The sequence below is a fragment of the Helicoverpa armigera genome, chromosome 4 (assembly GCF_030705265.1).
Source record: "Helicoverpa armigera isolate CAAS_96S chromosome 4, ASM3070526v1, whole genome shotgun sequence".
Classification (NCBI taxonomy): Eukaryota; Metazoa; Arthropoda; class Insecta; order Lepidoptera; family Noctuidae; genus Helicoverpa; species Helicoverpa armigera.
This window is the reverse complement of record NC_087123.1, coordinates 12,610,264-12,636,356: the sequence shown is the minus strand read 5'-3', so window position 1 is coordinate 12,636,356 and position 26,093 is coordinate 12,610,264. Positions and strand designations below refer to the sequence as shown.

The window sequence follows — 26,093 nt, the reverse complement described above, 5'->3', positions numbered from 1 at the left end:
TGTTTTGAATAATTTCTTAGTTCAAATTGAACTGTTTACTTTATTAATTTCCTTCGCAACGTCTTAGAAATGGAAACAATAGCTCAGAACACTTTGTTCTGAATAAAATGGCCTCTGTTTTGTAGGGCGCGTAGATTTATAGCTGGGAATTCACTTGTTCGTTGTAAGAAGCAATATCAGTATAACATCAAAACAGTTTTTTCTAGTAACTGTTGGAGACAGAGTTTAATTAATGTTGTCTTTTGAGTCTGAAAATCTGGATCGCCATTACTTTGATCAGGTCTCATGTTGATCCAGGTTTTCATGTCTGGATGTATGTCCCTTTTTAATTAAAAGAGTTTTTTAAGATGTTGACACCGCTGCAAATAAATGAATTAATAACCGTCATTTTTTATACGTATATAAAAGGTTCTACTTTTATCATCGTTTTGCATGCAAAAGTCATAAATATTCACACGTGCCTTTCTAATATTCGACTGTTTAAAATAAGTTAGCTGAAAAATTGACCCACTTATACATATAACGGGTGCTGCAAATAAAAAACTTTACAAACTTAACAAACTTTTATCTGCAAGTATAATTTAAGTAGAAACTGATCCTTACTGGCTAATCTTTCAGCAAAATGAAAACTATAAGTTTTCGAACTTTGCTCGATAAAAACTCGAATTCATTGATAGTGAATATTAAATCCTTAATAATATTTTGTAATAATCATGTTTTTTATTTTTATATTTAATATTTAAAAATGTTAATTATATGTTTGAAAATAAATAAATGACAAGAAAAAGGTTTTGTAATAATAATTAATCCCAATAAAGATAGAAGTCACCTGGTGGTATTTACTTTTAGCTAAAATGTCCTTAAAACAACCTTGAAGATAATGACATAGAACCGTGTAATTACTACAGAGATTGCAATTAAAAGGATTAAGTGACGACGAACGTAATTATAGTAGTTTTCTTTAAAAGGTCAGCGAAGCCTGTAATGAGTCTCACTTTGATATATGAGACTACTATTAAATTTTATATAAATATAATAAGTAATTATTCTATAAAATCACTATCTGCCTAGCCTTTTCCCAAACATGTTGGGGTCGGTTTCCGGTCTAATCGGGTGCAGCTGAGTACCAGTGGCTTACAAGGAGCGACTGCCTATCTAACCTCCTCGACCCAGCTACCCGGGCAACCCAATAGCTCTATGTAAGACTGGTTGTCAGACTTACTGGCTTATAATTAATTATAAAACTGTTCGTAAATTTAAACACATTTTAGATTCAGACTCCACCAAATCTACACTCGGGACTTTTAAAGCAAAAGAGATAATTCCGTTATTCAAATATCTCGTCTCCGCCCAATCAATATAAAAGTATCCCTAAGCGTAGAAATTCCACTGGTTGCTCAAAAACTTCTCCTCTCCACTTTGGTAGATAAACTATTCTAGATTTGTTTGCTTAGAGTACTCACACTGCAAACATTTAGTCGGCCGATAGTTCGTTTGGGCTCATAAATCAGTATGAAGATTATTCAGGTCAGGTATTTAGCTGGTTTCAGACCGATTGAAAACTGTGATTGGAATTAAGATTTTATTTAAAAACAATGCCAACCATCGAGACAGATATCGGCTGACAGTTTAATCTGCAGTGTGCAGGTACTCTTATCCAGATTTTAAATGTCAAGAAATGCATTACATAAAAAATGATTAAGTAAATCAAATAATTCATACGTACACAAAGTTCCCATGACCAACTCAAATGACTTGGCAAAGTTTCGGTACAATGCTCCAAAGTTTGGTCGAGGAACAGGAAGTACCATTAATTTCCCTATTAATTAATACACGACTTAGTCAGTGCCAAGCAAATGATGCTAATTTAAAGTTTTTAATTACGAGGTTTCGCGATAACACAAATCACACAAGATTTAGTACGTTCTTGCCAGGAATTAATTTTTCCCAAATGGATTGTACATCAAATATATCCTCATCATCGTCTTTACCAGATCATTGGTTTCTAAGATAAACTTAAAATAAACACATATAACTTAGAAAGGTTGCATTGGTACTTGCCTGGCCTGGATTCGAACCCGCACACTCGTACTTGAGAGGTTGGTGCTTAACCCTCTAGCCATAACAAAAATATTTATGTTTTATAAACATTCAAAATGCTAGAATAACTTAGAATTCTGTAAACTTCCGCAAAGTAACTGCAAAGATCAAGAGTCTAATATTCTAGAAATGGTTATTCTATTATGATTTTATGATAATTTTAATAACTTAGGTTAAAATAATTCTTAGTCTTCAACACAATTTCTAAGAAAACCCTTTTTGGTTTGATAACTGCGGAACTGCGGAGATCTTATTTCAGTCGTTTTGAATGAATTTATATAGGACTATAGAACATAATACTAACCTGTAAATAACATCTTTTGTGAGGCTCGTGGTACAACTCATAGTCACTAGAAGAACCTTCTGGCTTCTGTGCACAACGCCACTGTGAACAAACATCCTATATGAGTAGATATAAAAATAAACTGAATCAAATTAGGCTGACAATCAGAACTTTTTGAACGTCAAATTAAATATATCATCCAAAATTTCTGCTCCCAACATATGTACCTAATTCCTCCCCTGACTTATCTATACTAATATTATAAAGCTGAAGAGTTTGTTTGTTTGTTTGAACGCGCTAATCTCAGGAACTACTGGTCCGATTTGAAAATTTCTTTCAGTGTTAGATAGCCCATTTATCGAGGAGGCTATAGGCTTTTTATCCCGGTACGGGAAGTAGTTCCCACGGGATGCGGGTGAAACCGCTGGCAGAAGCTAGTTCCTTAATAAATCAGTAAGTACGTCACTCTGTCTATTGAACTTTCAAGGCAAAACTACTAAACCCAACTGCAAATAGACAAAAGAACTTATCATCAAAATACGCCAATATCATGAAATGATCGAGTATTTCAATAAGAGAGCGAATTTACGATATGGTTACGACGTTTCGTACAAAGCTCAATTTTCCACTCGCTATTCCGTTGAAGTGTCGAAACTCTAAGCCTTGAAGTACTTTAGGGTCTTATCACAAGGAATATTGGCATCCTAAGTGCGTACTGTACATTTCAAAAGGGCCTGTAAACCTTGAAACTCTTCAGGGGTTGATTGTTCAAGGTTAAACTGTGTATGAACTAACCAAACATGAGTTGGCGAACATAAATAGCAATCAAGGTACTCATTTGCAAATAGGATTAGCAATCATGGCGCTTGTTCTCAGGCAGTTTAATTCGAAAATAAAGAATTAATTATAAATGCAAAACTAGAGCTTTTATTTGTTTATGTGGTCTTTTCCGTGGTATAAGACTGTACCCTAGAGACAGAGTTAGGCAACATTTTAGCCAAGTGCGTGTGTTGTTCCCTCGGGATAAAGTCGCGGGCGAAAACTGGTAAAACAGAAAATGGAATCGAACTAACCGCAATGTATTTTCTATACTATCAAGGGAACTGTATTGCGTTTACCGATAAATGTCACACATTCTCAGAAATTGCAAGTAAATACATATACACCTTACATACACTGCATTTCTATTCAGAGCCTTTAAATACTCAACAAAGTCAAAACACTATTCAGTCTTAATGCTAAGTACATAAGGTTGAAAATCGATCAAGCGCGAGACTTTGTAAAGCGTATATACCAGTGATTCGGAATACAATAAAATGGAAATCACGTTAGACTATAAAAGTAAGTTGAGAATTTATTCAGTTGACCGAAGTTTTATTAAAAGGCAGTGTACTAAACGGGTTATACACAGCTTTCGTATATTCACATATACCTACGGATTGTCACGAAAACATGATAAAATATCTTTCTATATTTGAATAATTCGATGAGCATCATTAATGACTCATCTGTATTCATTTCACACATGAATAGTACCAAACCGTATATTGGTATGGGACATCATTAGATGACTCTGTGGGTGCAGCAGGAAGAAATGTGAGACTTTAAATGCCTAAAACTCATCTTTATTTGTTGGAGCCTTTGTATGTAGTAGGACCGCGGTAACTCTTTCGAACAATCATGCTACTAGTTTTGTCAACGGGTACAAGACCAGATTGGTAATTTTTGTCTTCTGTAGAAATTAAAGCTACTACATACAGGCGGATATAACATTCAATATTTCAGCCACCACTTACTGTATTATTTTAACCATGAAATTTATACTTAAGTTCTCAACTATTAGTAGTAAAAACATAGGCTTTGTTTACAATCCTAACAAAAACAAAATTAAGTTTTGAACAACAACAAAACAATTAACATCTAACACCAAAACAAGACTACAGTTAGTTTAGCGAAATAGTTTATTATTATAATAGTAGTTGTACTAGGAATTTGATATGCTTTGTAAAGTCTTAGGGATCTATCAGACAGCGAGCGATCACGCGGTCGAGCGTTCTGCGTTCGAGCTCTACTACTACTACTTGACCGACGCGGTTAGAATGCCTCCTGTGAGAGTATATCTATATAACGTAACATATAAAGAAAGAAAATGAATTTTATTGCGCAAATATAAGGCGCAGATACCCCTAACAAATTGGGCATAACACAGAAAATAAGAACATAAAAGGCCTTCGCTCAGCATAATGCTGCAACCCGAAGCGAGACAGAGTCCCAGCGCTGGTTTTCAGCGATAGCCGGTGCTATCACGATGACGTCAACCGGTGGTACTAATGTTTAAAACAAAATGTGTAAAATATGGCACAAAGAACACAAAACTGACCGCTTGACGGATTGACAGCGTTACCGCTCCCTGTCTGAGAGATCCCTAACTTAGATTTTAGTAATCACCTGTTCAAAGTTGTAATTTCTCAACGGCTTAAGTTTTGGTCGAACCACACACGGTCACGGACTTTGCTTCCACACGTGTAACTCCTTAATTAACGTGCGTACATCAGTCTATAGGTATTTTAAGTCTATATTGATTGACTGTTAATCGCAGGAGTTAGAAATTCGGAGAACCAGTCTTAGCGAGAGGGTAGATCAAGAATATTAAGAGCTAGTATTATTTTGATTGAAATATAACGAGAGATTATAAAGCACAGTCCCTTTGAATCTTCCCTGCGCTGGAAAAATGAAAAAAACCGATGAGATGCCATTAAGTTTGGCACGAGCTCTATCTATTGGTTGTTATAGTACCTATATAAACATCGGCCCATGTATCAACTCTCAAGAACATAAGACAGAAAGCTTATCACAGTTTAGGTTATTCAGATGAAGACTGCAAACTTTTAATAGGCCGATAGCTTGTTTGTTTAAAAAAATTACAACCATCAGGTCAACTGTGGGCCAATTGTTTATTCTGTAGTGTGGGGGTACTCCATCTTAGATTCATATTTTCTCAAGTCATTTTCATTTTCATATTTTGATCAATTTTCTTTAAATTCCTTTTGAAAGTAATTTGAGCGCAATCATTCCACATTATTGACAACTGGAATTGGCAATAGCACTTTGTAGAATTTGTGATTTATTTGACAAAGATTTAGTATTCAAGGAATTCACTGTGCATTGATTATAATTCGATGTATAAGAAATCTCTATTAAATAATGATATAAAATCTCTCTATTACATTATAAGTAAATATTTTATTTCTGATTATGACTTTAGTGTAAATTGGAGACTAGGTCGTTCACCATTTTGTAATCAAACTTTTTTTCTTCAATTGTATTTTTTTATGTTTTAAATAATTCGTCAAAAATTACCAAAGTACTTCACAAATATGGCATAGTTCTTTATCTAATACATTAAAATATGTATTAAATATCCATTTGTGTATAAAACCTAGAAAGTAATCAATCATTTTTGTGTAAAGTAGTCATCTTTCTAAAATTCCTCGTACATTTGCGGACAAGAAATCTGGGGCGATTACAAAAAAATATTTTGTTCCTTGTAGGTACCTACTTTTTTCTTTGGTAGTTTTGTGTATGATTGATTTGTGTTCTAATAGGCATATTTTACTGAGAATTAAAATGGTTTTAGGTTTAAGTGTTTGTACTTATAAAAGTGCAATTTCTTAACGTATTGAAATGTTATCAACGATTATGTTGGTATTTAAAGGCTCTATTTACTAGACATATGTATTTGTATTTTCTTCCTATGTAAAAGTATTAACAAACGAAAGGCTTATTCTGAAAAAATACATCTATTGAAAGCCCAAAGTAAGGAACATTTTCTGAGTTGAGTTAAAAATTTCCCGGACATACTAAAGTTTGGCAAATCACCCTGTCCACACTCCCATTACATTTGATTACTAAAGTTTCATTGCTGACCCAAATTTATTGCCCTCCAGTGTACTACAGAAAAGTATCGATATATCGCTGGTTTTTCGTAAAGTCACAGTCGTTTCCTTCAAATATAAATCATCTTTCAAGATTACACTCGTTCGCATCGGCGCGTTTCAAAATCGCGCATCGAATTACGGAAATTGGTTTTATATTTGAGTACACTTGCGAGTTATGGCGAATTATCTCTGAAGATTAAAGAGGGATTTTGTCAAGTTATCTGTTGAACTTTCTGTATTTCTCAATTTTTATGTTTGTTTTTTTTTACGCTGGAAGATCAATCGTTTATGTCACTTCCCGGTAGCTCATTTAATAAATTGCTATTTTTCGAAGCATCATCTGCCTACCTTTATATTAACTACATTTTAGCACCTACCGAATTCACAGTAATTTTCCGAGTAAACATCAGTCACATTGCGCCATTAAAGTGTTAATTATAAAAATCATTTATCAATTAATCGCTCATCAAATATTAACACATCAACTTTAATTACGTTGAAATTAATTAAAATCACGTAGATTAAAATGCTTTTATTTCAGTAAATTGCAATGTTTTGTTTTAAATCAATTAGCTACGAGGTAACGAGGTGATAAATTAAATATACATAAGCAAGCCTGTCACTATGCAAATTACACCTAAAATGAATAAATAAATAAATAAATACTAAATAACTATAATCAACTACATACTAAATAAATATATCCAATTAACTTTGCATTTATTTCGTAAACAATAAGCGAAGTAACATACTTAATAAAAAGTATCAAATTCTCAAAGTGCTCACGTCACCATAAATTACTGAAACCTCATAGAGGTCAAAAGTTCACATTATATTAGGCTTTTATCCACTTAATGATAAAAGGCGTAATGGCGTGAAAAGGCGCGCACTTCCATTTGTCAAGTCAAACACGCACAAAACTCATATATTGTCGACGAAAAGCCACATGATTGATATTTAAATAATCGTTTTCCATTTGCTTTTAACGAAATCAATCAAAAAAGCTGAAAGTACAAAGTTTTACTTTATTGGTTTCCATATGAAAGAAATAGGTGAAATTCAATCATAAGTATCGTTTGTTATACATGGTTAAGCGAAAACGTAGGTATATTTTATTCGATTAAAAACTTATTTTTACAAATATACCTGTTTATTGTAAGTTGTCCTGAGATTAAAAAAATGAAAGTCTCTAAGAGCCTACAAGTTATATAATTATGCAAAATAGAAAAATATTTATCCAGAAACCGATTAATTTCCTTACTCTAAAAGAAAAAACTCATCCTAAGGGTATTGACCCTGTACATTTAATATACGTGAACGTTTAATCTTTGCTTTTCACTTATCAGCTTATCTATATTTCCAAGTGCCTATTTTCTTACACATCAAGGATTTAAGGTCAACGACACTCTCCATTTACATATTCCGTCATAAGTTCCTTTTAAGATTTTTTGTAAGTAATTTTATATTTCCTATTTAGTTATAAGTTCCAAATAAAAAAATGTTGAACGAATTTTATGAGCATTTGTTGTAATCGAAGTACCTAAGTAGCTATATCCTAATATGACGATATGTTGTATGTATCAAAAATAAATGACGCAAAGTCTGTTATATATCACGTTGATCGAATTTATGAGAATTTCCGACAAACCACGTTCTTTCTTATCAAATTATTGTCGCCCACAATTATTATGAGAGATGAGATATTATTGACAGAAATAAGTCAAGAGTTATGTCTTAGCCTGCCCACTTATATTTCATCATCATCAGCCTATCGCAGTCCACTGCTGGACATAGGCCTCTCCAAGTGCACGCCACTGAGATCGATTTTCGGCTACTCGCATCCAGCTCCTGCCAGCCGTCTTGCGCAAGTCATCACTCCACCGTGCCTGAGGACGTCCTACACTACGCTTGCCGAGTCGTGGTCTCCACTCTAGAACTCGTTTACCCCAACGGTTATCGGTTCTTCGGCTAATATGGCCAGCCCACTGCCACTTCAGCTTGCTGATTCGGTGGGCTATGTCGATGACCTTGGTTCTCTGACGGATTACCTCATTTCTGATGCGATCCCTCAGAGAAATGCCAAGCATAGCCCTTTCCATAGCCCGCTGAGCGACTTTAAACTTGTGGACCAGCCGGTGCTCCAAAACTTATATTTAGGTGGTCGGTAACAAAATAATATACCTAATAACTTTTACTAGTCAATAGTTTAGGTATTAGGATCTCACTTCGGCTTTTCCCGTAAGATAGAAAAGGCTAGGCTAAAAATAAAACCTAAGAAATTATTTATTTATAAACCTTAACATTTTCCTGGACGCAAACTTGTTTTAACAGATTCTTTTGGAAAACTTGTTTCAACAAAAAATATTCTAAATATCAATATTTTAGAAAGTAAACCACCTGCATTTATAAGTGATGAATGCACTTAGCAAAAGTTTTAGATGTGGATATTCTATAAAGGAAACTTTCGCAATAGTTTGAACGTAGAAAGCATGTTCACGTGAAATCAGTGTTTAACTTTAATTAAAACTTGCTGCTGACAGGTTCTTTTCAATTTAACGCTTGAAGAAAAGGTGAAAAGAATTGTGAAAAATTGTTTCTCTTTGCAAAAACGTTCGGTTATTTCTAAACCCTGACCTATTTCAAAAAGGAGTTAAAAGATTTAAAACTGGTTTCACTGATGCATATGTGGATGGATCTACCCTAAGATTATTTGTAACGCAAGGATGATATAAGTGGCAAAAGATATATATTCAAATGTATATTCTTTTCAAGGAATTTCAATTGTACATTTTTCTTAGCTTCAAAGAAACAATACTGATAAAGTGTAGATTACACAAGACGGCATCTATTGGACGTATTAATTGGAAATCCAAGTGGTGGCACAATATCCAAATGGAATAATCTGCTTGTATATAAACAATAGTGGAATGTTTTCATGGAACTCTTGTCAGGTGAATTGAATTAGTTTTGCATGGTGAAATTCCTAAAACTATGGATCAAAAAATGAACAGAGGTATGAAATAAAAATATTATGTACTTAGTTTTATGCGATGTCTAAACATTATTGTAAAAAATATTTTATATTTTGTTGTTTTGTAAACCTATTAAAAAATTCACATTAGCATTATTTACGATTATTTTTACCAACACACATATCTTTCTATTGTTTCGTTTAAAATAATATTTTTACCTAATATTTCATGAGAGCTGAAATAAATATTTTTGGGGGCTCCCATACCGTGATTTTTTTATCCGTTTTATAAATATTGGTACGGGTACCTTCGTGCGCGAGTCCGACTCGCACTTGGCCAGCTTTTCTTTCGTTTTTTCATAAACAATCTCTATTTATTTTTCGCTCCCTTCATTTCATGGCTCCGAATGTTCAAATAGTCATCGTTCCCACCAAAATTAACGTTTTTAATCTGTGCAGGTGTTAATTAAACAATCTGATTGTCATTAGCATAATCGTAATTAAGTTATGCTCATTTGATATTCATCAAAGCTCAAATTACGACCAAATAAAGCCGCTATGCAAACGATATACCTAACTCATAAAGTTCATTCATTCTTTATCACAGCGCTATTGTACGTAGCTATTCACTTTCGTCGGATCACAGTCTCATAGGTTTTCACTTTGAAATTAGATCTGGCTTGGTATAGGCTACTCCGCCGCTTCCATTATGAAATTCAATTTAAGGTCAACACGATGCTCCGACGTTCCTAACTATACTCGACACTGATAGATGACCTGTCCAACCAATTTATACTGAAAGAGCGGCTTAGCAAAACACTAGCGAAAAAATTCCATTTGAAAAACGCTGAAGCCTGAAATGTGTAGGTACTAATGTTTGGATCATTGTCACAAATGTTTTTTCAGGAAATATATATATTTTTAATAACTTGAAATAGTTGTTGCCTGCTGGTTTTTATACTCAGATCGGAACCGTACAAGTGTCATCAATTTTAATATTCACGGATATACATATACTGCGGATACAAATACATAGAATACTTTGAATGCACTTTACAAAACATAACCCCTTTGCACTCGAAAAAACAAAGGTTAGGTTACCAAAAGACCAAAAACATTTTTTACCTCGAAACTGCTGCAGTTTCCCAAAAATACACGAAAAAGCGACGACACATCTGAGGAATTTTATTTCTGTGTGTTTATTTTATTGTGCCTAGTGTGCGAGACCTCAAAGGTTGCAAACACAAAACGTTTCACGATACCCTATGAAAACAAAGTTTTGTAAGGGTTTTTTGGTAACTGATACTGAACTGGTATGCGGGTGTAATCTTATTAATAGAATCTCATCTAGCTTCCTAAATATACTTTCACGAGTCGGACAGAGTTATAATTACTTACTGATTGTATTTCTGTGGTATACGTGGAATATTCATGAATTCTTATCACCATATTCCGTTAATAGAAAATATAAGTACACTAATTTTTGCTGAAGAGTTTGTTGCGCCACTTCTTCCCAGCAAAAACACATAGAAAGGGGTGAAGGGTGGGTGTTTTGGGACTGTCTTTTGTGTACTTCTGACGTTCAAAAGGTGTTGTTTTGCAGCCAAGCTTGTATAAACGATTTTTGATTCTGATTGAGTCAGTTCAGCCGTTGTAGGCAGCTTGATATCCGTGTTTTGGGGGTGTGTGCGTTTCGTCTAGACAGATAAACAAATTAGGCGTGGGCGTGTCCGGTCATTTGTGTCAGTTCGGGTTTGCTTTAACATGACTCGCTCGTTAACCTGTATGATGGCGGACGTTAGCCTTAATACGGTACGTGATGTAAAAATCTTTGGAAAAATGCTTATGATTTCTAGGTAAAATTACATTCTATTGAAGTATCGGAAGTTTTGTAACCCTCTAAGCATGGTTGCGCGTACGGACTCTATTCCTGCCATATTTGCAAATTGATTGACATTTAAATCTTCAGAGTTCTTACCTGAAAATTACTTGAAGTAGCACTTCAAATGTTTCGTTTTATTGGAACGAAGTAAAAATAAATACAGTAAAACACCGCACGTAGACGTCTTACGAAATTTGCCTGTTTGTACAGATCCTAATTAAGATGAAACTATCAAGTGGTACATATGCTAGAACACGAAAAAAAACTAAAACAAACACACGCAATAACATACGCCCTTGAAACGCCTACCACAACCTACCATCAATTAACTCCAAACCCAACCAAAAGAAAAAAGCAAATTAATTAAAAACCAATTACCGTGAAGTTGGTCTGTTGACAGACGCCGCGGCCGCAGAGCAGCTTGCGAGCTGATCGCTGGAAGTTCCTCGTCATCAGGCAGTATACTATGGGGTTTATTGCTGAGTTCGCATGACCTGTTGAGAAAAAAAAAATAAGTAAGAAAAACCTTGGCAGTTGTTAGGCGTTGTAAGAAGCCGGAAAGTGTGACAAAATAATCTTAAAAATGGGTAGCCTGTTTGCAAGGGTAGCTGGGTTGAGGTGGTCAGTTATGCGGTCGCTCCATTTGAAGCTATGTTTCGTTAAGACTGGAAGCTGACCCTAATTTAGTTTGTGAAAGGCCTGTGCTCATGATGAAGCAAAACAAAAATTATTGTCCTGGGTAAAACCGAGCCTTTCGTGAAACAAAGAGGAAAAGGGCGTTCTTTAACAAAATTCTTATAGGTTAAAATCTCGTTATTGTTTTTGAACCAATTACCTACTTGTACACTGAGTAAGTAATCTAGTTCGCTGCCTGCCATTGAAATTTAGTTCATGAATCTCAACCTGTATGTTCGCTATACGTGACCTAAATCACACTAATATAAACGTGAAAGTATGTTACTTTGTCACATATAGACCACTGTGCATAATTCAATGAAACTTAACACCAATAAAATAACTTATAACAACATAACACTGCCATTTATCTCGATACGGAATGTAGTGTGTTCCGATACCGGACCATATTTTTCTTTCATAACCCCAGAAAACAATCAAATAAAACAAACGATATGAAAAATTAACATTCAATAAAATTCAGTGTCACGATTCTTGACCAATTTTCACAATATTATACGGGTCAAACGTGAGAGGAATGATATCAATCAGATTGAGTAGCCACAAAGTATTTAATATTCGTATTAATCCGACATCTCCCAACTCACTCATAACCTACATAATTATAAGTTCCGAAACCAACAAAATTGTGTTAATTTTGAAATACGTAAAATGTTTATGATCTACTTTAATAATGAAGTTATCACACTTTTTCTGAGAAACTGTCTACATAGAGATAATTTGACATTTAGAAAAATCTGAAGATTGTGCCGGTAATTTTTACTAACCTTGTTTATATTTCGTTACCTAAATAAAAAAGAAGCTACTTAAATGTTCGTTTGGATAGCTATTATTTTTAATAAGTCCTTCAAGAAATCTTATTCAACAGCATGTAAGATTAAAGGGTATAATTTCCCAGTATCTTGACTAGTTTAAATACCTACTATGCTAAAGAGAAATTCAATCATTCAATACTAAATTTTATCACATATAAATCTTGTTTTAGTTCACATTGCTAGAATTCCCATATTTTCTTGAAAGCAAAGCTTCAGTCCGTGTGTTCGCGATTCCATTTTCTGCTAAAACATATCTACTGAACTACTTGTAATGCACTTTTGTTATTCTCTGTGTAAATGCAGGTGCACGACAAAGCCTAAAAGCAAGTTTTACATAAGAAAGAGCCTGAAAAAGGAGAAAGGCTATGACTTTACTGGGCAAAGCAAAAACTTTTTTTTTTGTTTTTCGTTTGCATTTATGGCAAAAATGAGTAATAGAAAACTTCAGAGTTTAAAAAAGATATCAAAAATTATAAAAGTAAATAGCATTTCCCGCTTCAAACGTGACATTCTCGTTACATGTAAGGCAAGTACTTCCTGAGTACAAAAGATAATAAAAAACATATTCAAAGGAGTAAGAATTCACACATTTTCACGCGTAAAAATTGATTGTTCCCAAACACAAAATTATAGTTAAAAGTGTTAACTGGTAACTGCGTACATTTCCCGGAATTCCATTACGTCATTAATGTAAACGCTAATGGTTTCAGCCTATATAAATATTTTGTTCAGCAAACAAAATGAAAATTAATACGTCTTTTAAAAGTTTTCTACTAATTTTCATAATAAAGCTTCAAAAGTTAAATGAATACCCGTGAAATTTTGATAATTTGATATTATCTTCCTTTTCCTAACTTCAGTCGGATCGACTTTTAGTCCAAAGCAGATAGGCAGTCCTATCTTACCTCGTCATAATAATATAATCTTTTCCCAATTATGAAGGGGTCGGCTTTGGTTTCTGACCCGAATTAAATCCGTCTAATTTCCCTCTCCATGGTAAAAAGTATCTATGTCTATGCTCTAGTAGCCAAGAGATCAACGCATTTTAACATTTTTAATGTCAGTAAGAATTTTGTTGCATTTCGAGGAAACCTGGACTATTAAGTCTGAAATCACCAACCCGCATTGAGCAAGCGTGGTGATTAACGCTCAATCCTTCTCCGTGTGAGAGGACACCTGTGCTGAGAAGTGAAGTTAAAAAGCCTTTTACGAAGAATTTTGTACTTACCAATGAAAAGTGCATACGGCAGAAACATGCTGAGATCCTTAGCATTGACTAGATTGACATCCAGCAGAAGCTGCATGATGTTGTACGGCATCCAGCACATTGCGAACAGCACTGCCAGGAGTAGCAGGATCCACGCTACGCGCTTCCTCTCCTTCATCAGTCTTAGACCCTGGAAATGCTTAATTATGTTACTAGCTACCTGAAGTTCAATGACCTGTAATCTAGAATGTTCAAGTAAATTCTCAATCAGTCTGGAATATTCGAGATATTCCAGACTATGTGTCTATCATTTAAGTCATCATCATCTTTATACTCATAGTCTAGTTTATGATTTTTATAGTTTACTAGCGACCCACTCGGGCTTCGCACGGGATTGCAGTATTTCCCCAATATTTAATGTATATTATTAGGTATACATATAAACCTTCCTCTTTAATTATCTATTAAAAAAACCGCATCAAAATCTGGAGCGTAGTTTTAAAGATTTGTTTAAAAAAATTAATAGTCACTTTGTCATAATTAAATTTTATCTAAGGCAGGAAATGCAAAAAAGAAAGTACTACCACAGTTTAAATATATTATCTGTGGTACTATCCTTCTAAACAAATCGCCGAGCGCCACCTATCGCCCTCAAGTGACAACATCAGTTCGAACGAAAGCAATGGCCGGCCGCCATCATTAATTGCGCGCGTGTTGTAAAAACATTTAAAAAATCCGTGATTTACGTGTATTAGTGATATGGTGTGGTGATCATGTAGTGTTTTATCTACGGTGGTGATTCCCTGGTTCCCAGCATTCAGTGAGTACTTAGCAATTAATTATTTTATCTCTTTCCCTTTTTTGGTATGACAGCTTAGCGTCGCGTCCCCGGCGGGACGTGGAAACTCATTCATGTCTTCTATATTTGAATTTCCGTAACAGCACTTGATTGTATTGGAGTGCTAATTTACCTATATTATATTTCCCCATAGTTTTTATAATAATACCTATTAGTGTTGCATTATGCAGTCACAACTTTTAAAAGTCTACCGTCATTTCAAAGCACACATGTTTTAAACTACCCATATAAGTACAATTTTCTTGTTCACCGAGTGGATTGATTACACCTTACATTGAATGAAACGTCGCTCAAAGTAGTTGAGTTTCCACAAAATGGCGTAATTCACAGTAGTTGTATTACAGTGTTGTGACATAATAAGCTATCTGTTCGGTAAGACGCAAATTACTAACGTCTTAAACTCGTGATTCTAAGTACTAATGCTGCTATTTATTACTGAAATTATCTCGTGAAGTTGGCAATTGTAGTCACAAATGAAACAAGAGTTATTTTCACTTTTTATATGGTTCTGTTTACGTGAGAGTTATTTCTGTAAAATGAGATTTTGAGAACATTACTTTAAAAAATGAAAAAGAAATTGAGTCTATTAATTGAGCGTACTACTTTATGAGTTATGTTATGCGTCACAGTTATGCTCACATGAGTAAAACAAAATGATTGTGAAGGGGTGAATATGTATCTTGTATTGTCGGCCGCTGACTGTGAGCGCGCGTTACGCAGTTTATTACTTTTCCATATACTTATATTGAAATTGTCGTTCACACCAAACCGACTATACGCTGTTACGCCGTCTGTTGTAGCTGACTCTCAGTGGCCGATTATTTTACTACGCGACTATGCACGGCGGACGCGGATTGGCTACGCGGACGCAGTTGCCGAATAGCGCCGCTCCGCCGCGTACGCACCGCCGCGCCTCGGTACATCACGTCGATAATTAGTGTCCCTTTTATATAAACTTAAACGTATTAAAGATAGTAACTCATCGAATGTTTTACTGTCATACGAAAATATTTCTTGAACTTATTTGGATAAAGTCTATATTCGAAATATAAAGTATGAAATTGACCAAGAAAACATCTCTTCAAATTTACCCACAATCTCTTCTTTTTATTTTTTTCGTCATCCTCTAGAGCTTCGCAAATGGCAACTATCTGAATGCGCATCATTTAATTGAAATATCAGTAAAACGTCTGATTTGAAAAAAATAAATTACGCTTGTTTTATTTCGTTTATAAAATTCAAATACTGAGCCCTTTTATGTGTAGAATAGTCAGCCGCTCAGCGTACGCATCTAGTGTGAACCTACAAGAGCCTATTCTTTTGTTCACACATGTAGCGCATCGTACGCTATAGCCTATTGTCGGCTTGGTGAGTACGCGTACTGCAGATTGAGTCGACGTTCACACTGGGGCAGACAGTGAGTATACTCACAGTCAGCGGCGGACAATACGTTTGGTGTGAACAATCCCTTAAGCGTACAAAGGGACATAGGGACAAAAAAGCGACTTTGTTTCATATATACTACGTAGTGATAGTGAAGTAAGATATCGATGGCACTCAAACAAATATTAATTGATTCGGGTATTTTCTTGAACACGTTGAACGCCAAGTGTCCGACAAACAATAGTTTTTCTATTATGTCTGGAACAGATGGCGTTCAAAGCCCTAGCAACGTTTGTCTACGTAACAATAATTAGATTCTTCTACCGATTTTTACGCAAAATTGTTTTATTAGGTTTTAAGTTCTTGAGAGAAATCTATTGCACTTTCATTTGATTCATTGTTGATCCGTTTATGAAAATTTTGTGTATGAAAGTAGGTACTTTAATGGTTTAAATAATGCCGAATAGTTTTAATCCCACAAAATATGGCTTAAATTGTAGGATACAGCTTGTCTATACTACAAATGAACTTCAGCATACACTTTGGAAAATAAATTACTTTTCAACTTAGCTCTAAAGTAATAAATATAAATTGTGACGTACGTCTGTAATTATACGCCACACAACTTGCCGCAGAGTGGAAAATTGTAATGCAGCTTAGTGTCAGAAATATCAACTGTGAATGCATTCTCTGTGGTCTCACACAGAACTCTGATAGGTATTATTTCTTTTACATTTCATGACATGAGAAATATTGTGAGGCTTCTACATATATTCTGAAGCGATAATATGTATTGTTGTGTTTTTAAAAATGCCCTGTTATATTATCTAAAAAATATATTCGATTTTTTGACAGCTTTTGTATAGAAAATAGTGTCAAACCGCTATATTTATTCCTTATCTGATGATTGGAAAATCGGCCCTTTGACGTTACACTATACTTGAAGCCTTAAATACATCCTTACTTATAAAATCTCTAATCACCTTCTAAGCAACATTTTAACTAATCACTACTTAAAGTCTTAAGTAGTGATTAAATGTTAGTTAAGACATGCTTAAGCAATGTTTATAAGTAAGAATTTTCTTAAACAGCCCTTAAGTATTACTTATATTTAATTCACGTTTATAAGTATACATTTTATAGACATTTGCTATTATTGTCCATATTCTAAAAAAGATCTTTGAAAATGAACGTAAAATTAACAATGAACAATATGAATTACTGTTATACTATAAATAATATGTAGTAAGTACTATTCAGGGAATTATGGAGCTTTGCTTGTGAAATATTCGACATAAGTTTATAAAGTAGAATAATTAACTAAGTTGTGGGTCTGTACAGTTCTAAGTTTAATTTGATTGATGTTTCACTGTGGGAAATTATTATTATATACTGTTATTTATTTTATTATATCAAATGTATTTTTAACCGACTTCCCAAAAAGGAGGAGGTTATCAATTCGGCCGGTATGTTTTTTTTTTTTCTATGTATGTACATCGATTACTCCGAGGTTTATAGACCGATTTACGTGATTCTTTTTTTGTTCGACTCGGAATAGCTGCCAGTTGGTCCCATAGTCATCAGGTCAGGATCTGATGATGGAAACCCTGTAAAATCGAGGGCAACCTTCGAAAGTTGTAGGCATACATAGGGTAAAAACTTGATACTCAGGTGTATGCTTAAAAGCTCTATTCAACAGTGAAGATTTGGAGCTGACCTGATGATGGAGACCAGAGAGGGCCGAGGGAACTCGACAACTGAATATGTAAACTACCTCGTGTTTGGGCTTAAATTATTTGTATTGACAAGACCTTTGCAACAGTGAAGGTTTGGAGCTGACCTGATGATGGAGACTAGAGAAAGTCGAGGGAACTCGACAACTGAATATGTAAAATACCTCGTATTTGAACCTATATTCTTTGTATTGATGAGAACTTCCCACTTATATGGATATTGACAACTATTCGTATCACTGAAAAACAGTAAATAAAAAACTTTTTTACAAAAAAATTAAACCGACTTCCCAAAACACTAAAAAGCAAAAAAAAAACTAATTTTAGGTGCATCGGCCTAGAAGTCGGTGGCAAAATTAACTTAGTAACATCCATTAGACACCGACTTCTAGGCCGATGCACCTAAAATTAGTTTTTTTTTGCTTTTTAGTGTTTTGGGAAGTCGGTTTAATTTTTTTGTAAAAAAGTTTTTAAGCGTTGCGTTTGCGATGCGTTTTAACTAAACAAATAATTTTCCAATTTGCCTACATTGTTGGCATATTTTTCTCTCACTATTATAATGTTACCGCTTATTAAATATTCAAAGTTATTTGATTTCGTAATACATATCTGTTGTACTATGTATGTGTGTATATTCAACCCAGAAATATTCAGATTTTATTATAAACGAGAACAATACTAAATATAAAATAAAACTCCGACCTTTTTAGATTTGGCATTATTAAGACATACTCATTTATATAATGAGATTTATTTTAACGACTAACGAGTACTGGTAGAAAAAACCTCACGTTTTATACATAAAAATAAAAATGAGACGATATATTTCTGCGGATCAAAATTTCTCGTTTTTTTCCTACGATCACGTTGTATCATATTGGAGTCAAAATGTGATATTTAGACTCTATAATAATTATCATGTAAAATAGAAATCTGACAGTCTCAATCGTCCTAGAGGTGGACACATCTGTCGAAGTACCACGATTCATGGGAAACAGCTTAGTGATAGACGGACGGGTCGAAGAATAGCGAAGACTAGCATAATCTTAGCTTTTCATTTTGGGAACCCGTAAAATCCAACCAAGTTTTTGTATTTAGTTCTATGTGTATTTATATAAAAGTAAACATTGTTTGATACCTATCTAAAAACATTGTGTGGGTGCTAAATCCACAATGTATCACAACAACGAACTAAACTAAAACACACACCTGAGTTATTTCGTATTTATTCCTAACTCTATTAATAGTCAGCTGAACATTATTCTATTTTTTATTCTGCTCAGTCTACTCATGTTCACACAATAACCATTATTTAATTTCATATAACATGTTAGTTTTTTTATTATACTGTATAAAGAATCTTCGTACATTTTTCTCCTTTAAAAAGGGACGAATATAAACTATGTTTATAACAAAGTTTTAACTACCTACTAACAGTCCACCCACTCGCTTTAGACTCAGAAAATTATAAAATGATAGGTCCTGTCGTAGATTCTAAGTGAACCTGCAAAGTTAACGTGTTTTTAAGATGAATAAATAAATAATAGGTAACATATTTCGAACCCACAATATATTTTTAAAACAGACTGCAACCTCCAAATCATCATTAGGCAAATAACACAACCAAATGATAAAGAATTTGAAATTCAAATGCTTTGGCAAAAATTGTATATTTCCCCAAGGATCTAGCTTTATACACAAACCACAGCTGCAGAGTTAATGCAAGCAATCTTTACAACATTTCAGAACCTTCCATTGGGAGTATTTTGCATACTGCAAAGTCCATGAATTTAATTCTAACTTTATCTAATGACTAACTTCTACTCGCGGCTTCTATTAATTTGAGTAGCCTCTCGTTAGTTATGAATGAAATTAAATTTATATGTATGTTGCACATACAATATATTTTTATCTAAACTAATAATATAATAGAGAGGAAAACATTTTTTTCTTTGTTTGTTTGAATTATTGCTCGAAGCAAACGAACTGATTTTAAAATTCTTTCACTGTTGGAAAATCAAAAACCAAAAACTATACAAGTTGATAGGCAATAGTTCCCACGAGACGCGGGCGAAACTGCGGGACAACGGCCAGTACCTACATAATATTTTGGCATTCATATTTTTATCGGACTGGGCACAGAAAGCGATCTATAGATATTAATTGAAGGCTACGTACGGGGGAGGCCTTTGCCCAACATTGGGACAGCATAGGCTAAATAAAAAAAATCGGATCCTGATTCAAATACATAAGTTCAGAGACAATTCGAAAGGCGATAACACACTATAAAGTATAAACTTGAACTCTCTAAGCAGCTGCTAGCTAGCCGTGTTTCTATTTTTATCAGAAATGTAATATGTATAAAAATAACAATCGAACCTTTATTTACATTTCCACGGTTTAATTCCACGTAAGCTTTTCTTAATCAAGCTAAAAGCAACTCATTTGCATTTAGATATTTTTCTATGTAATTCTTGTTAACCTTTGAAACTTCCAGAAGTACAAAGCAAATAGACAAAAGATTTTGCAGAAAACCTGTCAGGAAAATCAGGAAGAATTCGTTTTGACATACAAAATCTTATTAATACTGTTCTTAGAAACTAAGCTAAGCTTAGGAACTTAGCTATTCAAAATTGGCAGAAGCTAGAACAAAATCTTGGAAAGTTGGAATGCCAAACAATAAACTGGGACCTTAGCTTTGATATTCTTTCTCTCGTTGTCAAGATAAAGTAATATACATGTTTGCTGTTAAACGCCGATTTTACTGGACTATAATAACATTAGCATTCCTTCTTGAAACTTCAAACGATGTTTTCGTAAAAACTACGTTAAAGCGACACCCTGTCGGCGTGTTTGTAAACAACCTTCTTTATTACCCAAACATTTCATGTAAAAGTAGGTATGTGTATGTGTTAGAAATCGTTTACGCTAACAGCCAGATGTTTTAGAAGAAACACGAAAAATGGTTTCAATTTTACAAAGTATTACGTGTCACAAAAATGTGCTACTTCGGGTTACATAAAGTTTTTAGGGTTCCGTAACCACAACTTAAAACAGTCCACTATCACCAAGACTTCGATGTTCGTCCCTCATCAGGCTTTGTATCTCATGAACCATAATCGCTAGACAGTTGAAGTTTTCACAAATGATGTATTCCTAATTTCAGTGTAACAAAACATACTGAAAAGTAGTATAAGATCAATATTTTAGGGGGCTCCTACGCAACAACCGTATTTTTGTGCGTTTTATATACGTAGTACGGAGTCTTTCTTGCGCGAGCCAGACTCGTAGCTGACCGGTTTTTTTGGTTACTTTCTGTGATGTAAACTCTTATTACGTAAGTTTTAGGTATTTTCTGGAGAAACTGGAGTTTGTAATTATGAGCGTGTCACGTAGCGAGCTCACAGAATAAACAAGAATTCTTGCTTGAAAAATATTTTCATAAATTCAAAATGGTTTGTAAAATACCGTTGAAAAATAAAGTCATTTTACCAACGAAACGTCTCAAATTACTATAGCGGTCTGTAATCAGCTTATCAGCATTGTTTTATTATTTTTAAATTATGGCACATAATGATCGGAGCAATCTTACTGAAAAATCGGAAGCTTTTAAGCCAAGCGAAATTGAACATTAATGCTCTCGAATAATGACAAAATTTGCTTAACACTCATAGGAAATAGGAAAATAAGGCTTGTAGGTAATTGTAATATCGTCGTGTGTGAATGATCATTGAAAATTATTCGTGGAACTGAGTAAGAAGGTCGAGGTAACACTTTTAAAATGAACATCACTATTACTTAAAAAGCTCTGTCTGAATTGAAAGGTTAATGTATTTTCCTTAATTCATATAAGCTAGTGATGCCCCCTGCCATCATCCGATTTGGTAGCCGGCTTAAGGCAGCGCAGGCTCTTAGGCCCGTATACATAATTTCGTGCAGTAACGTAATAACAGTTTAACTAGGTACAAACCTGTTGCATGCTGACGTTCCCCTCGTCGATGTCGAACGGAGGCCGCACCGAGCACAGCGTGCGCCCCATGCATGCGTACGACATTATTGTTATTGAACCTAGAAATAAAGGGATAGTTTAGTAAAAAATATAAGGGAAAGGTTATTAAACATATAAACTTGGTCATATGCGAACACAATCTTGTGCCAGAATAATGAACAAAATTAAGATATCTGCTATGCCTACAATTAAATAAGTTTTGCGGTTAAGTACTATTCATAGCAAACTGGTGAAAATATCTATAATCACCAGTAAGCTTATAAAAAGTCATTTTACTAACTGATAACTTTAAGCAGTAAGAGGTTAATTTTCAATCCGTGAGGAACAGTTCAAAAATAACTACCAACAACGAACATTGATTTAAAACAAGAGGAATAACCAAATAAATCCAACGTCAATGTACAAGGGGAATACCCTCTCAACTCTACATCCTACGTTCATAATTAATGTTTGAACTCAAGGTCAATATCTCATCGAAGCTATCAACAATGAGTGATTATTGACAATTATTATAATGAAGAGACATTAATATTAATGTTCCAAGTATCGAAAGATTTATGGGATGTGAAAAGTATTAACGTGATTTGAGTGTCAATTTCAATTTGAATGCTGCATTGTAATCTATTTCATCTAATCTATTTTGAAGCTGAAGAATTACTTGAAAGAAGTATATAACCTGTGGGATTTCTAATCGAATTTGAAAAATCATTGTGTCACATACATATATTTATTTATTTATTTATGAGTATGGAAGACTTACAGCTAAGTACATATAATAGTTAATTGTGTGACTAACTGACAGCCAATTACAAGTCTTCACTTCTAAAACTATATATGTATACCATGCTATGTAATAACGCTAGAAGAGTTTGTTTGTTTGGTTGAATGCCGTATTTGTAACTACAGGTCCGATCAGAAAATGATTTCAGTGTTAAATACCTCATTCAGTAAGAAGCATATGAAGTTTATATCTTTTTGCATGAAGTGATTTCCAGGGCAACTGGGTAATACCACGTGTGGAAACTGAGTTAATAACGCTGGAACAAAAACTAAGGACGACCGTATGATAGGAAAATTGCAGGTTTCAGTCTAGTAATTGCTCCTCTAGGGCATAAATACAGGCGATAAGTCCGTCTCTCAGTTTTGTACGTCGTCTTTTGCACAGAGGTTGTTAATTGTACACGCCCTCACAATTGGCTATTGTACGGGAAAACCCAGCGGAAAACCAGTATGAAAGCGCTCTAAAAATAAACATTGTGGGAGCTTACATGAAATGGAGAACAAAAATGTATTGGTATTTTTGAATAATCCAAAGTAAAATTAGTGTTGACAGAAAGACACGTAGGACACAAACAAAAGAGAATATACATTTAAAAAATATGAATAAAACAGAAGAATAAAGTACGAGGAAATGCACATGAAAATGAATAATGCCCTTTTCAAACAAAAGGAATGTGAAAAGACTAACCACAATAGTGAAATCAATAAACAATATTAAATGTTAAACGTATATAGCTGTATTCCTATATAGCAGTCAACGTTTCCTCGAAAGACTACATTGATTGCAACAAGCAACTATCTACGTATCTCAGCTTGAAAGCTTGCTACATAGCAATTTGCAGAACTCCCGAACATTTTCCAACAAACGTGAGTAACCATTAAACTCTGAAAGCTGTTGAGAATCCATTGTCAATAGCAGAACGTTTGGCAATGGCTAGTGGAGAAATCGTATGTGAAACTACCTCTCGCCTGCGGTTTCACCCGCATCCTGAAAAACTGCTATCTGCTCTAAGATAAAAAGAACATATATGTTTTACGTATGTTTCCTTTATACAGACGTAAATGGGAGCTTATAATTTTTTATTTATTATATCCTGTACATAATTCCTATTTTGCTGGTTTATGAGCTGTAATATTATTTATGTAAAGTTAATCCAAACCTCCACATGTTATATAATGTTATAGATTATAAAGACCAAGAACAGACATATGAAATGTGCCAAGTCTCTCTATGTATCATTTTATTCTCTAAGATGTTAGGAGGTGTAAAATGGGATGAAAGCCAGCTTCTAGCGCGAACCAATATATACATTTTCTATATTACCATTATCACTATGAATCATAGCAATATAGTTCTCATTTACACACAAAAGAATAAGATTTGGAACAAAATCGCATCGTTCGAATAAATGATAGATTTGCCACTGCAGAAGAAATCCTTTGTTGTTTCAAGTGAATGTTTATTGGCAGACGATGCCTCTGTTTCGCATAGAAAGTGCTTATTTCGTTTATTTTAGTATTAGGATTTACAATGTGAACGTTCGTATAAGTACCTATTAGGTGATTCAGTTTTGATTGATTTATAAGTTTGATAATCGTATTTTTCAGTTATTTTATTTTAGAAAATATTTGTGATATATAGTTGTTTTTTATTGCTAGGATCGTCATTTTAGTGATACACAAATCTTTACGTTAACTTTTTACTATAGCTTATTATCAAGTAATTTTAATCAAATTATTAAGTTATCAATAGGTAAATAATTATATTTTAGGTGGGTAAAAAAATACTCATTGATGACTGAAATGTTTAGCTAAAAAATAAAAAAATACGTCCATGAAAGCAATGTACCATATAATAATAAATCCATTGCCAAATAAATTCACAAACATTGAAAAAGCTGCCTTTTCCTAACACACTATTACATTACTATTCAAATGTTATGGGGTTCATGTAAACATAACGATAAAAACCAATAAGAACGGAAAAGTTCCGCCATATGATATTGAAAATAGTTACAATTCCGAATGTTTCGGTCATAGGGTATTACCCTCCAAAGGGTGTTTCGTGAGAAAGTCAGAAGTGTTTTCTTAGAAGCGACCTTTTAGCGTTCGGCTAGGCATCTGGCTTTTTAAGTAAGGACCGTTCATTTTCTTTTTACATGGATCAGTATTTTGTTAGTTTTAATAACAGATTAGTCATAGGTACACTCTGACTTCGTGAATCTATAATCTCTGTTTGTAAAAAGTGCATCAAAATTCTTTAGTCGTTTTTGAGTTAATTTCGTAAGGATAGTCAAATAACGGCGCAGGTATTTGTTTCATAATAATTATGTATTGCTGTGGCGCCATTTTTTCTTACTCACTATTACTAACCCAGTTACGTTTAATTTCCATGGAGCCTACGTTTTGTTATCAACAAAAGACAAGTCTGTTTTTATTAGGATCATAGTTAATCGTTTGGTATTGTTGGAATAAGGAATGGATAAAGTCAAAAACGGTTTGAAGGAGATTAATGGAACTTAGTGTCCGTAATTTATCATTCACGTTATCATTATAATTTTCTTTAGCTTCCCAGAGTATGTATCATAACAAGCCCAATTAATTTTATTAAATAAAAAGTGGAATATTTCGACTTTATTTTTATTCATTACCAATACTAATACTATAGTAGCTTTATAAAACTGACGAGTAAAAGACGAAGAAAAATTCATGCACGCTAGATAGCCCATTTATCATTGAAGGTTTTTAACTTTTTAACCGAGTTGTACCGTGTGTTGAAGCTAGTAAAAATAATATACATATAGCGCTAACTACACATTTCTGCATTTGTGGCTTCCCTAGCAAATATGAACTGTATAATTTTATAGCTAGACTCACACAGTTTGGAACTGTGATTGTGTGACGTTTTATATGAGCCTTGACTTATAAATGAACAGTTTTGGTTTTTATTATTGGACAATTTATGTCTTAATCTATTTACCTTAACTACATTATTGAGAAGTAAGCAAAAATGTCGTAGTATTTCTAAAACAATCTTCCTGTTCCTAAGCAAAAAGGTATTACATAATTCAATGATGTTCCCATACCTTAATTTATTGAATTAATTTCCCAAAATGGGCACCTGAAAATGAAGGCATTCGGATTTCTGTTGACGACACTTTAATAAATAATAAATTAAGCAACAAGAAAAAAATGTTGTATTAAAAGCGTCGAGTAAATAAATATTGGTTTAATGGAGAACTAATTGAGCTTTGAGGAAAAAGAAGAAACATTTTAAGAAAAATGTTTATAATTTGGGACACTTTTTGGGTGTAAAATGCCGCCCGTGTTATACTTTTAAACCTACGCGGGCATAGCTTCCTAGAAAGATACTATTAATTGAAGAGGGAACCTTCTAAAAGGTTATTTAAATATGAATAAATGTTCAAGTTTTCATA

General features: G+C 33.9%; 1 protein-coding gene across 1 annotated transcript in view; it reads right to left on the bottom strand.

Moving 5' to 3' along the window:
• The window catches only part of LOC135116782 (neuropeptide FF receptor 2-like), a 54,104-nt gene that overhangs the window by 1,485 nt on the left and 26,526 nt on the right, over positions 1 to 26,093 (bottom strand). The window contains exons 5-8 of the mRNA XM_064034348.1: positions 21,838 to 21,935; positions 13,914 to 14,082; positions 11,553 to 11,668; positions 2,405 to 2,485 (exon numbers count right to left, since the gene is read on the bottom strand). Of these exons, the coding sequence (XP_063890418.1) occupies positions 2,405 to 2,485; positions 11,553 to 11,668; positions 13,914 to 14,082; positions 21,838 to 21,935 (464 nt within the window). The remainder of the gene's footprint in view (positions 1 to 2,404; positions 2,486 to 11,552; positions 11,669 to 13,913; positions 14,083 to 21,837; positions 21,936 to 26,093) is intronic.